The sequence below is a fragment of the Magnolia sinica genome, chromosome 2, assembly GCF_029962835.1.
Source record: "Magnolia sinica isolate HGM2019 chromosome 2, MsV1, whole genome shotgun sequence".
In the NCBI taxonomy this organism is placed as follows: Eukaryota; Viridiplantae; Streptophyta; class Magnoliopsida; order Magnoliales; family Magnoliaceae; genus Magnolia; species Magnolia sinica.
The window spans coordinates 6,794,340-6,811,565 of NC_080574.1; the positions used below are offsets into that span (position 1 = coordinate 6,794,340).

General features: G+C 40.3%; 1 protein-coding gene across 1 annotated transcript in view; it reads right to left on the reverse strand.

Annotated features, from left to right (window-relative positions):
* Positions 1-1,963: 1,963 nt before the first annotated feature.
* The window catches only part of LOC131238028 (succinate dehydrogenase [ubiquinone] iron-sulfur subunit 3, mitochondrial-like), a 31,569-nt gene continuing 16,306 nt past the window's right edge, over positions 1,964-17,226 (reverse strand). The window contains exons 2-4 of the mRNA XM_058236156.1: positions 4,160-4,398; positions 3,864-4,073; positions 1,964-2,267 (exon numbers count right to left, since the gene is read on the reverse strand). Coding sequence (XP_058092139.1) covers positions 2,090-2,267; positions 3,864-4,073; positions 4,160-4,398 — 627 coding nt within the window. The 3' untranslated portion in view covers positions 1,964-2,089. The remainder of the gene's footprint in view (positions 2,268-3,863; positions 4,074-4,159; positions 4,399-17,226) is intronic.

Here is a 17,226-nt window from a genome sequence, read left to right on the forward strand (position 1 = left end):
GCCAAAGCTGGCCTGAGGTAGGCCAGGCCCGAAAGCCCGCCGAGCCAAAGCGACCCACTGACACCCCAACTCATAAAGCCTATCCCCTGTGAGAGAGAGAGAGAGAGAGAGAGAGAGAGAGAGAGTTTTCACTGCATTCTTCTGTCCTTCTGCCATCAACTCCTTCGTGTGTGTGATGTGTATGCAGACTTTATCTGAAATAAATCAGAAAGAGACTTATGTTAAGAAGAGCATCATTGTGGAAGTCATTTATGCCATCAAATGTGTTAATGTATGATCTTAATTATCCTTTTATTTGAATTTTTTTTTTCTAAAAAGTTGATGTTGTAATAAATAGGATTCTTGGAAGGAACGGTATAATTGGATCTTAGACTATACTAAGTTTCCATTGCATTTGAACCCAAAAATCCAACTGTGATTAGCCTGACCTAGCTTTGGATTAAGCTTGGACGTATTAGCCTTGCCTGTGGGCAAGTTTGGGCCTTGCATGCGGCCTAGCTTTAATCATTTTAGCCTAGCTTGGCCAACCCAACCCACCTTGACCCAACTTCATATGTGTTTTATCCTATAAACACACCATTTAATCCTTGATTAGGAAAAACGTGAATTTGAATGTAGGCCGTTGATCTCTTTTCTCTGAGTCACCTGTTTCTTTATGCATGTGTGATGCCCTTGATTAATAGATATACATTTGACTAAAGTGGGAAACATGGATTTTGTCAATTATTTGACCGGGTTGCATCATAGATTCACACTTAAGCCAAACTAATTTTTTCCAAGCTGCGACCTAAGCTTATAGAGCTAGGCCCATGTGCAGCTTGGGCTTACTTGTCAAGCCGGCTCAGGCCTATAATGGCCCAGCCAATCTCAGTTCCCTACACAATCATGGTCCTATATGTGTTGTCCTAATAGAAAAACTTGATAGACAAAGGGTCAGAGCAGCCAGCCTGAACTGATAAATCTGAGGAAATTCACCATAAAAGCTAGCAATACCCAAGAATAGGCCAGTCTATAAAACATGATGCACCGGGGATCTAGGCCTTTTGGGGTCCTGGGTCTAACTTGAGGCCCTATACATTCCGCTTCTGGCCTATAACCTGGTCCATAACTTGCCATGTGACTTACAATGGACTAAGAAAAGAACTCTTTTTAACTTAAAAAAGGTGCAGATGATGAAGGTTGGGATTTTCCTGTTGAGAAGATTTCTGGGACCATGCTCCATCCACAGTGGGACGCATCAGAACAATGTTGAAAAGTCTCCATCGTCATTAATCTTGCTGTCCTCATCATAACTAACACTCGTAGGGAGATTATGTGAACTTCACTTGAGCATGGTATCCTAGCTTTCAGCTGTTGGGGCCTATGGTTCATGGACCCTTGATCATGTGCCCTGGAAATCACCTGGATCAAAGATCCTCGCCATTCATTCTCTTATCCACCTCCAATTTGATATAGTGCACCAATGATGGACCCCACTTTTACAAACTAAGAACCCAATTCAACTTCTTGTGCGTATCAGTCAAAGCATCGCGTAATTCCTCTCATTTCGTTGAGAGGATCATAAGCTCCTCATATACAAATCATACGGATGGATTATGGAATGTGATTGACCGGGACCATTCACGTAGTAGTGGGCAACGCAGGCATACCGTGCACAAGACATCAGGGTACTACACTCATCCAGTAAGCCACGTATACGAGTTTGGGCTACTGGACAGTCCACAGTGGACACTGACCAATAGTCCAGATTGCTTACATATACGGCATTCAACAGAAGCTATCACACACCAAATGGAAGCTGCGTCCAGGTTTTCGTTTTCAATTTGCACGTATGGTCCAGTGGAGCCCAAGGCTCGGTGGTCCAAGAAGCTGATACATAAGCTTAAGTAGGTGTCATCGATCAGGACCGTTCTTTCCCTACATGCCAATATTTGTTGGCCGTGATGACCAGATGATGCTAATAAACTCTATAACCGTCCCATCTTTTGAAAGTCAGAAACCATATGTATCACAAATCACTAAACATGTATCAACTAATGAAAACATTGCTGACGATAAGAGAAAAGAAAACATAGGGCATAGATAAAGATCAACCAATCGAAATGGGATAGGAGAGAAGGTGTTGGCCACTCATCATGGAAATAGCTTTAGCAGGGTTGAGGCTCTTGGGGCATGTTTTTGTGCAGTTTTGTATAGTCCTGCATCTGCACAGCTTCTTCATGTCTTCTGTTAAAGCTTGCAACCTCTCCTTTGCGAAATCATTTTGGCTGCACATACACATGATCATCCAATCAGCAACTTGGGTCCCATGCATGAGCGTGGATCTGACCCTTGCCTAAGTTTCAGAACGTGTCCAATGGACCCGTTAATGGGCCGGAAAACCTGAGTTAAAAACTCCTAGTCAACTGTCCACATTTAAATGTAAAAGGGCCCTATCTGACTGTAATACTAGCTAGAGCTATTGATGATCAGTCCTCTAGGTCTGTCCAACAAAACCTAGATAGAGTCTAGCCAAGCCATGACTGCCCATTAAAAACAGGCCTGAGCTAGGCCCCTAACAATTATTCACCCCTGATGATTATTCAGGTCGAGACCAAGCCCACTCACCCACTTTTGGTGCATGATTTGGGCTGTCCATATATTGTCCCCCATCATGCATGATATGTGACAACGGTTCCTTTGAAACCCTACGCCGGCCAGGGCTGGTCCTAGCTGATGGGTTCATGTACATAGCCTGAGACCAGCTTGATTAATAAACCAGCTTAAAGTTAAAGTCCAGGTCCAGCCCATGGATCTAAGGGCCTTATTTCTCAGTAGAAGCCTGTCTGAAATGGACGGCCCCAAAGCCTAAAATATAGTGGTTCATTAACCCTAGTATAGGCTAGAGACCATATGTTGGAGCAGACATTTTGGTCATGATTCATCCCTGATGGGCCCAAGCAAACAAGCAGGTACACTTCAGCTGTATGGATGTTTTCTAAACAATAAGCACTTTCTGGGAGGACAGGGCATGCTGGCAGAGCCTGCTGTGGGTTGGGTCAACCTGCTTCTGAAGTGGCCTTGAGTTGGTTAAATTGGTAGTGGCTTGGGCTCAGGTTAAAAATGTGGCCTGTTTAAGTAAATGTGTCAGATCGTGCAGTAGGGCAACTAGCTCAACCAGCTTCTGAAGTGGCTCTGTGGCTCTGGATCAGGTTAAATTGGTAGTGGCCTGTGCTTGGGTTAAAAATGTGGTCTATTTAAGTAAATGCATCGGCCTCGGGTTGAACCCTACCCAACTCAACCCAACCGCATAGCTTATCAATGGGTTAGCTAGATGACCCAAAACTCAAAATAACTAAATAGAGCTATAGAATAAAATATGAATGACCTATGTATGTTTGTATGCGTCCACTAATTTGTCAGGAAGGGCATGCCTTGAACATGATGCATCTATGTTTGTATATATCCATCCCCTAATTTTTCAGCAGTGGGCATGCTTTTAGCCCCAATTCCATTTCCATCTACTGTGGTTTTGCTGGGTAGGGTCAGGTCAATCAAACCCAGCCCGCCGGGTCGGGCCATGGGTTAATACGTTGCCGGTCAGTTCAATCTGTTATTCTTGGCCATGCGGTAAATGAATCAGGCTTGGACTAACCCCAAAGACAACCTGAACCCCATATTCAAACACAAGACCTTCATCTCTGATACCATGTCAGATAACCACCTTATCTAAAAGCTCGCCATAATAGGTTGGTGTATCAATGTATGTAAATGGACTTTAATAATATCTAAGAGCCTAACTATTCCATGCACACCATAGAACGTGTTATCAATCTCCAACCTTAAAAAAACGCCATTTAAGGTACCGAGTGGTCAGAAATTACCTGTCAGACATCCAACGGTAAACCTGAAGAAGCGCTGCGGGTCCCAGGAACTCTTCTGGGTTCCACCAGTAGGACGGACAGGATGTGCTGCAACAAGCGCACAGTATACACTCATACAGCCCATCTAGCTTCTTCCTATCCGCAGGTGACTGCCTGAATTCTCGGCCATCCTCTGGCAGTTTCTTTGCCTTGAGCCATGGCTCGATCAACCTACAAAGAGCATGTCGACATTATTAATACAATACAGCAGGCACACGAGAGGACAGTCATCAGGCAATGGGTCCAGGATTTCTTACTTGTATTGTTGATAGAAATTTGTGAGATCAACGACAAGGTCTTTGATCACGAACATATGAGGGAGTGGCGTTATTATAATCGCTTTGCTAGTGTTGGTGTCAATGGGCTTGAGGCATGCGACCGTGTTGGTACCGTCGATGTTCATGGCACATGAACCACATACGCCTTCCCTACATGACCTTCTGTAGCTCAAGGTTGAATCTACATCTGCTTTTATCTTTAGCTGCGCATCAAGCACCTACTTGTAAAATAACATAATTTAAAATATTTAGTAGTGTTACATATGAATTCCATCTTAGTAAACAATTACATTGGCTTTGGTAAATTTGTACATGTGGACCACCCAATAACTTATTTAGACCAGTCATTAGCCCAGCATACACTTCACCCTAACAAACTGATCACATTGATCAGAGGATCATAACCATTCAAACGATGGCCTTCTTTTTTTCATGCCGTGGATTAGCAAAGCGATTGGCTAGAGAATAAGAAATCCCTGGTGAGGCCCATGAAATCGATGGTTAACATTTACTTATTAAATGTAGGGGTGGTAGCAATAAGCAACTACTGCAGGGGCATTTTCATACCGGGCTCAAATGGAGTTGCCTGTGGGAAGCAAGGGCACACTCGGTGTAGGCGGCCCGTGTGAGGCCGGTGGCTCATGTGAGGCGGTACCCATGCGATTTGGGGCCTGGGAGGGAGGTTCAGCCGAGGTCCTAACCCATAAGATGAGATGTGAGACCTGGGCAATGAGATAAAGGGATTGATTCGTCATACTCTAACAGTTCGAGCTTTTCGAGCGAATGATTAATTGTCCTGCATCAGCAACCCTACCCATCTACCAAATGGGCCAATCATTCTAGCTCAGACATGACACGTGACCCATTACCCTATGGCCTGACTTAACCCACTAAATGTTGTTTTAAGCCGGACATGGCCCAACCCATTTTGCACTTGGAAATTGAAAATCTTTAAACCAGATACGACCTGACCCATTTAATTGTAACTGGGTTGGGTGGACCATCTAACATGACCTCTGACCTAACCTGTCACAACCCAACTCAGGCTTATATATACATAATTATACTATATACACTTAGTATTTTATTTTATTTTCCTTCCCTTATTATTATTATTATTATTATTATTATTATTATTATTATAATAGTTAGTTTTGGGCATTGGGCGGGGCTGAGTCATTTGGCCCAACCCATTGATAACCTATATAAGGTCAGGTTGGCTTGGGTTCAACCCAAGCCCGACCAATTTACTTAAATGGGTCACGTTTCTAGACCGAACCCAACTCTGCTCTACCTATTCATCACAATTATCTTATCTCACCAATATCAATATCAATGGGTGTTTTGGGCCCACACGCATTTATACACATGTCAACATGGCACTTCTGTCTGTCCGCTGTCAAAGCCATGTATCAGGTAGGACCAATGGAATACGACACTGTAACAAAAGCACAAAGACCAGAGATCTTAGCCTTCTGATTGTGAGAATTTTCCCTTTAATGTGATGAACTGAAACGCTAGAATTGGATGCCGGGCGTAGATTTTCCATCACAGCGACTATGGTGGCATTCAAACGGTTAGGATCAACTAACCGTACTACCGTGAGCATGGCCACTTTATTTACTCGGCCTAAATCTTAGGACATGTCCATGTAATGTGTCTTTTGTACAAAAGCCCATGGGAAGCATAAAGGCTCGGCAGGATCAGTCATCAGACCTGGATTAGCGATTGTGTCAATTTAGCTAGCTTGAAAATCAGGCCCAATCCATACCCCTCGGCCTAGATCCAATGCTGGGGCATCCCAAGCTTGGACACAGTTCAGATCAATTGATTAACTGTAACTTACGTATCAAGGAACACTATAACCTACATTAGTCTGAGAGGGCAGCATTTCTCTATGTGGTATTGAACTCGATCGGGTCAGACCATGCCCGAGTCGACTCACCGTGAGATCATACGGCTAAGTTCGTCTGAATAGTCGAATATTTTTAATAATTTTTAAGTGGACAGGCTTAAGCGGGCAAATGGTTAATAGTGGTCATGGATAAGCTACGCTAGACTTTGCCCATTAAGTAAACAGGTTGTGTTTAGCCAGACTCACCCAAGTTAGAGGTGCCTCATGGTAGCGAACTGAATTTGGTCGGACCAACCGTGAGTCAACTCGACACTAGTTGCATTAGACTAGTTTGAGTCTTAAAACTATTAGTGTACCTTATTTGTCAAGCATGATGAAGTTTGAAAATACTGACACTGAACTTCTTGTTACTATCGTGGAAGAATATTTCACTTTTTACGATTATATGAATGGAAATATATACAAATATATAGAATCTATTCTACGAAGGAAAGCTAAAAATAAGTCTAACTGTTACAAAACTTTTACTCCTGATTTGCCTAACTGTTACAGAAATTGTCTAGCTGTTACACCCAGATATTCAGCCTAATAATCAGGCTAAGATGGATCTTGTGCTTGATTTGAGGAGTCCTCCTTTATACGCCCCCGCAAGATGGAGTTGCCATCGGCTAAGACAATCTTGTTTTTTAGAGAATCTGTGCAATGTCGTGACAATGGTTTTGTCAGTAAATCCGTGAGCCGATCTTAAGTGTTGACATGATGAACATTGAGAATGCCACGTTGAACCATATCACGAACAAAATGTAAATCAATCTAAATATGCTTCATCTAAGAATGCTACACTGGATTCAAACTGAGGTGAGTTGCATCCAAATTATAACATAACAGTTTCGGTGAAGATTTCATTGCTAACCTGAGTTCTGTGAATAGTGATAGCAGCCACATAGTTTTTGAAGCTGTATTTGCAAAAGATTTATATTCAGCTTTGGTCGACGATCTTGCTACTGCTCTTTGTTTTTTTGAAATCCAAGATATGAGGTTTGATCCAAGAAAGCATATGTATGTGGAGGTGGATGTACGATCATTAAAATTGCCCGCCCAATCAGCATCGGAGTATGTTCTGAGAGCAAAATTGAAATTTTTTTGATGTGATGCCATGAAAGATTGTTTGCCTCAATTAGCGGAGAAGTCTCTTTGCAGCTGCCCAATGAGTTACTGTGGGTTTGTGCATAAACTGTGAGAGTTATTTACTGAGAAACAAATGTCCGAATGGGTGAGAGACAAATATTGAAGACCACCAATGATACTTCGAAGCTTAGTACTATCAAAAGATGTTGTACCATCAACCAACTTTAGAGATGTGCTTGTAGACAGCAGAGTAGAAACTTCTTTAGCACCTGTCATATTGGTTTTAGATAGGAAGTCCTGAATATATTTGTGTTGTGAGAGGAAGAGACTTGATATAGTAGAAATGACTTCCATCCCCAAAAAACAATGAAACATTAAAGAGCAAAAAACATGTATATGAGATGCCTTGATGACCATAACCATTGACCTAAAATAACATAAATCTCTAAATTATTTTAACCATAATAGGTAAATTTTTTATTGATCATCACATAGCTTTAAGATCTTTAATTGAATATGTTTAGATTAGATTTAGAGGATTCGAGTTGTCGGAAAACAAACTGCACAATTTCAGTAACATTTGGTCCCACCAAATCTACCTTCGATCCAATTGAAATCGGCTAAAATAAGATAGCATGCTATGACATAAATCCAAGGTAATTCGATTGCAATCGAATGTCACATTCAAACCGATTGAAGATTGTGTTTGGTCCGACTAAAGACCATATTCGGTCTGATTGAAAGTGTCAAAGTCTATCCAGTGGCTTTTCCTAACTCATTTCTATCCATTTTATGACCATTGGAACTCAATTCATTTATATATATCATTTGGTGTATAGGTATTTAAGAGGTTTTTGGTGCAATAAAAGGCCATGTGATTCCATATTGATATCACATATCATATACCTTTAATTTCATGAGTTTCAAGTTATCTTCCCTAAGATTTTCACTCTTATGAGGATTTCAACCTCTACCTTAAAGATGATCTTGAACTCCACCATTTAATGTTAAACTCAATCTTATAAGCATATCTTTTATCAAAATCCTCTACAAGACCCTTATAGGTAAATTCCCTAGGTTTTCAACTATCATATTAGTTGTAAGAAATTTTATCACCCTCCCATTATTATGGTCATTTCATATGAAACATCACATACAAGGTGTTTAATATTTGAGTTGAAGCATTAGCAAGCTTCGACATCTAAGATTTTCACTCTTATGAGGATTTTAACCTCTACCTTAAAGATGATCTTGAACTCCATCATTTAATGTTAAACTCAATCTTATTAGCATATCTTTTATCAAAATCCTTTACAAGACCCTTATAGGTAAATTCCCTAGGTTTTCAACTATCATATTAGTTGTAAGAAATTTTATCACCCTCCCATTATTATGGTCATTTCATATGAAGCATCACATACAAGGTGTTTAATATTTGAGTTGAAGCATTAGCAAGCTTCGACATCAATGATCAGGGGAGCAATTGATGAACTAATTTAAGTACGAAAGAGCTTTGAAGAATCAATTCAAATATGATGCGTAAAAGAGGCTTAATCCGACAAGTAAGTGTCATTTAGTGAGTCCATACTTTCTTTCCTCTTGTAAGATTTATGTTAAGAGTTTGTAATCTAAATTCGATAGGTTTTTGTGCAGGACCTAGGTTCTTGTGTATGGCTGAATTCATCAAACATGAGTGTGAATGTGTTAATCTCAGTCGGAGCCTTCAGTAGAAGTAAACGTAAATCCTTAAATTAAGACCAAGTTCATGGCTAACCTATAGAAAACTACGTAAGTCTTTGAGTGAGGTGATATTTGTGTAGAATTGTAAAGATTAAAGGTTAACCTGATTTAAAACCTTCAACAGTGAAATCCAATGCACTCATGGGTTGTATGCGTCCACCTAGAGTGAATTAGGGAAACCAAATTGTTATATATGCTTGCGTTTGGGATTGTCATTTGAGAACTTGTTTAATTATGCTGATGTGATTGATGAATTATATATATGCATAATTAAATAAATGTTATAATGTAATAGTTAGCACATCCCAAATACTCATGTACACTATCGTATATATACTAATTGTTTCATTAAAATATAATTTGTACTCTATGTGATTGGACCCTCTATTAGCTTGGAGGCCTTATAGTTAATTGACTTAATTTAAGTAAAACAATTGTATGTTTGGTAATAAAATTTTATTTGGTCCTAAGAATATAATCTTCATTTTATAACTCCACTAAACTTCAGCGCATAGTAGCCCACCACCACATACAATCTAAAAAACTAGAGCAACAATCATATGAGTAAGATCGTCTAAATAATGGAATACTTTTAGTAGCATTCCCGTGCATTACCGTGCCCTCAAAATGATCGATCGAGATCATCCAAGGTGCACCTTATCTATTGATTTTTTGGGCAGTTGCACCCTGTTTATTGATTTTTTTGGGCACATGAACTAATGTTACATCAAATAAATGGGCGTGGATTAGATACTACCCTCGCATGTTCTGAGCTTGGGACAGGCGGAGGCTCCTAGGGCCACTAAGGGGCCACCGTGATTTATGAGTTTTATCCACACCGCTCATCTATACTTCAATATCATTTTAGATAGCTAAACCAACAATAAGGAAGATCTAAGTCTAAGTGAATCACACCATAGGAAGCAACAGTACTAAGGACGCCCACCATTGAAATCTTCTTAGGTTCCACTGTGTCAATTATTTTCCATCTAACCTGTTGATATGGCCATATATAATTGGATGAAGCGAAAAAATAGATATTGTCTTGATCCAAAACTTTTGTGGTCCCTAAGAAATTTTCAACGGTAGGAATTTAACTCCCACTGTGTGGTCCATTTGGGCATTGGACATTCCTTATTTTCGGCTTCATAATCTAAAATGATATGTAAAGATGAATGAATGGTGTGGATAAATTTCATATCACAATGGCCCCTTAGTTGCCCGAGCTCGGAATAGGCGGAGGTAGTACCTAATCTGCCCCTTAAATAAATCCACTCTTTCAATGTTTCACGTCATTTTTATTGTACAATCCCAACCATCTAAAATCCTGAACAAATGAAGGTTTTAAAAATGAAAATATAGGCATATGCAATAAAAGACCCACCTCTCAAGAGGAGCTCACAAGATGAACGGGCTATGCAACTAATTGTGGGTCCAACATGTATGAGTTGTTGGGGGAGCAGATTAGGTGAGACCCCTATTTACCGAGGTGGGTGGACCCCTGACTGTGGGGCCAGCTGTGATGTATGTGACTATATCAACACTGTCCATTCATTAAAAAATTCTTGCAGGCCACAATATCAATGGATCAAGATGATATTTATATGGTCTCTTAATCTAGGTGTTTTTGACCTTACTAATATATTGGATGGAAAATAAACATTATGGTGAAAATAACCATGATTGCTTCCTGTGGTGTGGTCCACCTAAGATTCGAGACAACTTTATTTTTCCAATCATGTCCTAAAATGAGCTTTTCAAACTGGTGTGGGGATTTAATCATGATTTCTTCCTATGGTGTGGTCCACCTAAGATTTGAGACAACTTTATTTTTGAGATCAAGTCCTGAAATGAGCTTTTCAAACTGGTTGGATGGTGTGGATTTAAGGAACATACATCAAAGCCAGCCCCACACTGTCTCACCTAATCCGGTACGGATTACGGGTCAGGAGGAAAAAAACCACGAGTCTTTCACTTAGTCAAAATTTTAAAGCTCGTCGTCGGACCTCCCAGTCACCAACTACTCCCTCCAACAGACCTTTAGTGGACCCCCACCTAATTGGATGGAAGCTAGAGTACCATGTGCCTCTACCTTAAGAATGCGGATTGGATATTGTCCCTGCCTGTAATGACTACCCTACTGACAAGATGGGGCTGAGGTTAGAAACGGAGGTCAAGAACAACTTTAAGGGAATCTGTAGGGCCCACCGTGATGTATATGTTTTATCAACTCCTTACATCCATATTGATATATTATTTTACAGCACAACACGAGCCTAAAAAGGGGGCAAACTGAAGGTCAGGTGCACCATAATGGAAACAATGAGGATTGAATTCTTACAGATGAAAACCTTCTAAAGCTCACCTTGGTGTTTGTTTGCCATCTCACCTGTTCGCAGGGTCACATTAAACGTACATGAAAGGAAAAATATAAATATCAGCTTGATCGGGAACTTCTATACCTGCAGATAAATTTTCAATGATAGGCTTTCAATCCTCCCTGCTTAATGTGGTTTGGTCCGCTCAAACTTACAATCCACATGCCTTAAAAAACTATCTCATAAATAAGGATGAAAATCATAGATAAAATATATAAGTCATGGTAGGCCCTGTAAAGCCCGGTAGGATCTCTAGATTGGTCCGGGTAGGGCGTAGTAGGCAGCCACTCACATTTCAAACATCTTTGAGTGGCTCTATGGCCGACAAGATCCTGCCATCCAATCAAATCTTGCCGGTCTAATGATAAAGTAGAGAAGTTGGTTAAATTTTACCAAGGTAATAACTCTTTACAAATTTAAGTGTGTGTGTATATATATATACACACACACACGTCTAATTTTTATTTTTATCTTTTAATGCTCTTCTAAAACTTAAGCAGATAAAAATCTTTTCACAGGCTTAGGAAGTTTTGGATCAAGCTAGTATTTGTATTTTTCATTGATCCAGGTCTGGTTGGCCTAATCAAGGAGTTGGATGGCAAATAAACATTACCTATTGGCCTTGGGAAGTTTTTAACACTGGACGTTCAATCACTACTGTTTACAGTGGTGTGGTGAACGTGAGAATTTGATTTGCTTGATGTTTGGGAATACAACGTAAAATGGGATGGAAAAACGGATGGACGGCGTGGATATACGTCACATAATCAAGGTGGCCCCACGGTAAGGGTAACACCTGTTCCGCTCCTGGGGTCGGTGCCGCGGTACCCAATCCGCTTCCCATCCCATGTGCTGTGTGTGCGCCATCCCACGTGAAAGTTCTGCCGTTGAATATTAGTACACGGTCAATGATGCATTTAAGGCCACATCTAGGTAGCGTGGGCTTACTTCCGCTTTGAAGATTTAACCAAAGAGCGTGGGCCGGTTCATCTGTGACGTTTGTAAAATGAGTTTATTCTGCAACACAGTATGTAGGCCCTACCGTACTATTCTCATGACATCTAATCCGTTCATCATGTGAGTCTCATCATATTCTCATTGGAATACAAAATTAAAATCCGATCCAAATATCAGGTGGGCCAAACCATATAAAATCATGCCTAAAACCTATAAAATCATGCAACGAAGCTCACAATAGTTTTGGAATGGCCTTAGTTTTCAGTGTGTCCATATATCATGGTGTGACCCATCTTTTGAATGGATTGGATGGCATATAAAATACATGCTGGGAACCACATACAATCCAGAAGGTTTTAATGGTCCATGTCCCCATCCCAAATGTTCCCTGTGGTGTGATCCAAATATTTGATTGATCAGTCTGAATTTCGGCATACAGGATGAAATTGAAGGGAGTAATCTTATGGATGAATTGGATTTGGACTGTATATCACAGAGGGCCCCACAAACCACATTGTCGACCAAGCTTATGCTACAAACAATGAAGAGGAAGCAGACTCTCAAACGGTTGCGGTCCACACTCAAGAGGTATGATGCAATGCTCGGGAAGAGTGAGGCCCTTGCTTGGCACGATTGGGGCCCACCGTTGAATGATAAAAAATCTGATGTGGGACACCTTTGATGGACTACGTCACGAAAGTCTTCATAATTAGGCGTTTAATCAAAGAAAGACCACAGTCCACATTTAACTGCGAAGGTAAAGAGATTCGGTGGAAGAGATCTTCCAATCAGGGAGATTTTTGGGACACTGTCCATCTATGGTGGGGGTTATCTTGTCAATGGTCTGGATCAGTGAGCCATGGGCTTCATTTGCTTACGTGGAAAACCCAAAGATCTTATGCAAATTCTCACGTACGAACAGCATCCTCCAGACGCTGTGTGGTCTTAAATGCTCAAGATTTTGTACGTGTGGGTCCATGTTCGGTGATCTAAACTGTTGATACGTCTCCTCGCAGATGCCATCAAATTCTCCTAATTAGATGGATCCTAACCAATCAATATTTCCTTTTGATTTTTCTCCCTGAATGAGAGCCATTGGACGTGTATACATAGGCCACTATATCGAAGGTTTTATATTATTTTATTTGTTAATTTTAATTAATCTTTTAATTGGTGGGATGTGTTCATCATATTCCACCGGCCTGAACCACCTTTGTATACACACGGCGTGTATGTATGTCGTAGTGGGATTCTCTGTCTCTCTCTCTTCTAAAAATTATTTCCTTCTACTCCCTGGGCGTGTGAGAAAATGTGTTAGTGTGTGTGTGTGTGTATATATATATATATATATATTTGTGTTGAGTTTCACACAATGTATGTCCTCTTTTAAGGCTATACATTAGATGATTATATCCCAAGATAATGTAGCAGAAAACTGTTGTTCTATCAACGAACGAAAACTATTTCAAAGAGAGTGATTGAGTCCACACCTTGTTTAACAATGACACAACTTTTACATCGGCTAGAAATACTGGTTTCAAAATTGATTAAACAGGTGTACCATTATATATTTTACTTATTTATTCTAGTTTGAATATTTTTTATACTATTATTTTCAATATGAAATTATCATTGAAGGGAAAATAATTAGATGGTAAAGACATGCATTAAATCTTTGGTACAATTGAGCTTATTGTCATTGGACCATGAAAGGATGATGATTGTGGGTTGGGATTGAAAAAGAGGTGCGATGGGCTGGGATGGGCCCAGATACTACAAGACACACCAGCAAGGACTTGGAAAATCAATCCAAGCTCAAAATAATGACTGGGGTAAGACCTAAATTTCCTCTCCAAATAAGGAAGAGAGAGAAATTAGTTAAATAAGATTTCCTCTCCAAATTTCAAATTTTTAGAGACAAAAGGATAATTTTACCTAACCAATTCAGTTATAATAACAAAGGGCTAATTAGAACATGCCATTATTTAAAATTGGGAGAGAACATATTTTTTTAAAGAATTAACAAAATAAAAAGGTCATTTTGAAAAATTCAACAAAATTTTGCAAGAAACAAGTTTAGACGTCCAATTTGCGCAGGCTATCATTGATAAACCACACATGAGATGAGAATGATTTAATATTTATTGGAAAGCTCCAAAATGCTACTTGGTTGCATTAATGATCAAACAACTTAGTTATCAGGAAAAAAGGGTAGGTAAATCGCGCTAAAAAATCAGACTTCATCGCACGCCGTAATCCTTCCAACACAACCACCTCCGTTCGTAGGCCCTATGCCCTATATCTCATAGAAGTATCAATGGCCCATTGACTTCTATGCCATAGCAAAAATCCACTCATGGTACTACACATTAGAGAAAAATTCACAAAAAATAATCATTTCTTGATTTTAGAAAATTCACGTAAAAACACCTAAAATAAGGCATTTTATGCCAGGCCCATGCCCACCCTTGTGCCCTAGTTAATAGGTCCAAGCCCATTCCATGCTGAGCGGGCCGCCCTGACCATTGCCAACCCTAATCCAGAGGCACCCCATGTGGACCATGTCTCATCTTCCTTGGATTTTCGATGGTTGGAATTACTTACACGTGAGAAGTTTCATACTCATGAGGACTACCCCAAACTGTAGTCCTCGAAATCACCCACTTGGAAGAATTGCTCTGATTGAACGGCCTTGACTGTCTACATATGCTCGTTGAATACGGACTGTTGACCCTTAATGTTTTAAGTGAGACGGAGTTCCAGGGCTCGGTTGCATCAGAACTTGAATAGTGTCCAGATGAGAACTTGTTTTCACATGGAGGGCCTGTGGTTCATTGATCCTGACCATTGATCTGAACTGATCCACAGTGCAAAGGTGAAGATTAATAAATACTTCCAGGTAAGCCCACAGGCGTGTACAAGGAAGACCAACTACACCTACCACATGTACTACTGTACCAGACAGGTGAAGAGGTGAAGCTATTCAATCACCGGGTCGGCCGGTGTTAGAAACGGCTGGACAGCTTAGGATATCTTCTGGCAAGTTTTCCACAGCCGTACAATTGTTTTCTGAACTTTCGCCCACCTGATTAATAGACCGATCTGATTCTTATGCCACGACATTCATATAAAAGATTCCCTTATGTATCGTTTGGACCGGGTAAATATGTGCTAGTCTACACGAGATGCCTTCTACACGTGTGTGGGAGTACCAAAGCTCCCATCAGACGTTGTGATGCATCACGACCTTATAATTGAATAGAAGTCCATATTGGGGTAATCAGATCTTCCAATGGCTGGGATTTATTGATCATGATCTACAACAATCTTGTCATCTTGATGTACAATTCCCACGAACAGCATTTTGGGTACAGCTGCGCCCCACCAACTTTTTCCTATGAAATAATAAGAGAAAACATTTAATACACTGTAAGAGTATGATGGATGATATGCGGGCATTTATAGAGTACTTAGAAATTGCACTCATGGTGTCCAATCAATTTAAATTAAACCGTACAAGTTATGAGTTTCAGTATAGATATATCATATACTTATTTGATCATCTGACTCTTCGATTTGAGGACAGTTATTGGACGATTAAAAATTAAAAATATTCAATGGTTCTATTTCAACAAACAAGCGTCCACGGATGAGGTTGGAATTCTTCAACCAATCCGGCTCTGAGAATATGATTTAGCAACAGTGGGTTCCACAATGTGGTCGGTTTATTTATAGTCAACTTTTGCCACGTGTACAATGTGTGAGTGCATGTGTATCAAGCATCATGCTCAGCCACAGTATCAAATAACTCCCTCACAAAAATAAAATAAATTGAGATTTACGATGGGGGTTGGTAAGGTTGGATTAAGAAAATTCAACGGTGATCGCTTTCAAGATGGCCCACAATGGCGCATTACCACCACACCGACAAGAAATCTAACTAAATTTGCTATTACAAGGCAACCGTAGATAGCTAAGGATTGTTAGCTCCTTTTCTCTGCCACCACTCATCTTCGATGGCGTATATCTAAAACTTCGAGCTAGATTAACCACCGTCGAATTACCAACGAACTAAATATTTTTATTTCGTGTTGCCACGTGTCAGGTTGTTTGGGTAACGAGGAATACTCTGGCAGAGTGTGATGGATGATATGCAGGCGTCGTATACAACTCAAATTACACGGTCCAAATCATGGGCCCCGGTTTAGATGTATCATTAAAAAAAAAAATTGCACTCATTCAACCATCTGACTATAGGATTAGCGGTAATTTTATTGGACGGTTAAAAATGAAAACCATCCAACTACCCTGTTTCAAAAGAAAGTGTCCACGAATCAGCGGTTGGGATTGTTCAACTGATTTGATTTTGGGACTATGAAGTAGTGATAATGACTGCCATAATTTAGTCCGCCTAATTTGAGTTATTTTATGCCACGTGTAAAATCTCCCAGTACCTGTGTAACAAGCGTCACCTGCAGCTGGAGTATCAAATAACTCCCAGATACGGAGTTATGGCCTTGAATTTGGGAAAAGTGGCCCCCCCAAGTCTTGTTAGTCCAGATAGTTGATCGTATGGATCCCATCATTTACAAGTCATGCCCCAGATAACCCCTAGATTGCAAGCTTGTCCTAATCTATGTTCGTTCGTTTCTCGATTAAATGTTGGCCGTTACAGACCGTCTATTTTCGGTACGTTGATGGAAGGATTAGGATTGCTCGATCAAGAAGATTTCTATGGTGTCCTCTATACGTGGTGGGGCTAATAAGAACAACAGTATGGATCAGGGAATGGAGGGAAGATTAGCAGTGAAATCGGGCTTTCAGAGCAGAGAACTCAACCTGTGATCTAGACCATTGGTCTATTGGTACTCACCGTAGATAGACCATATCTTAAATGTCCCTTTCGCAGGAAGATCCTAACTTTTCAATTTATGGCCCGCAATCGACGGTCAGGAAGACAAAATACAGAAAGGTCCGCATCCAACTAA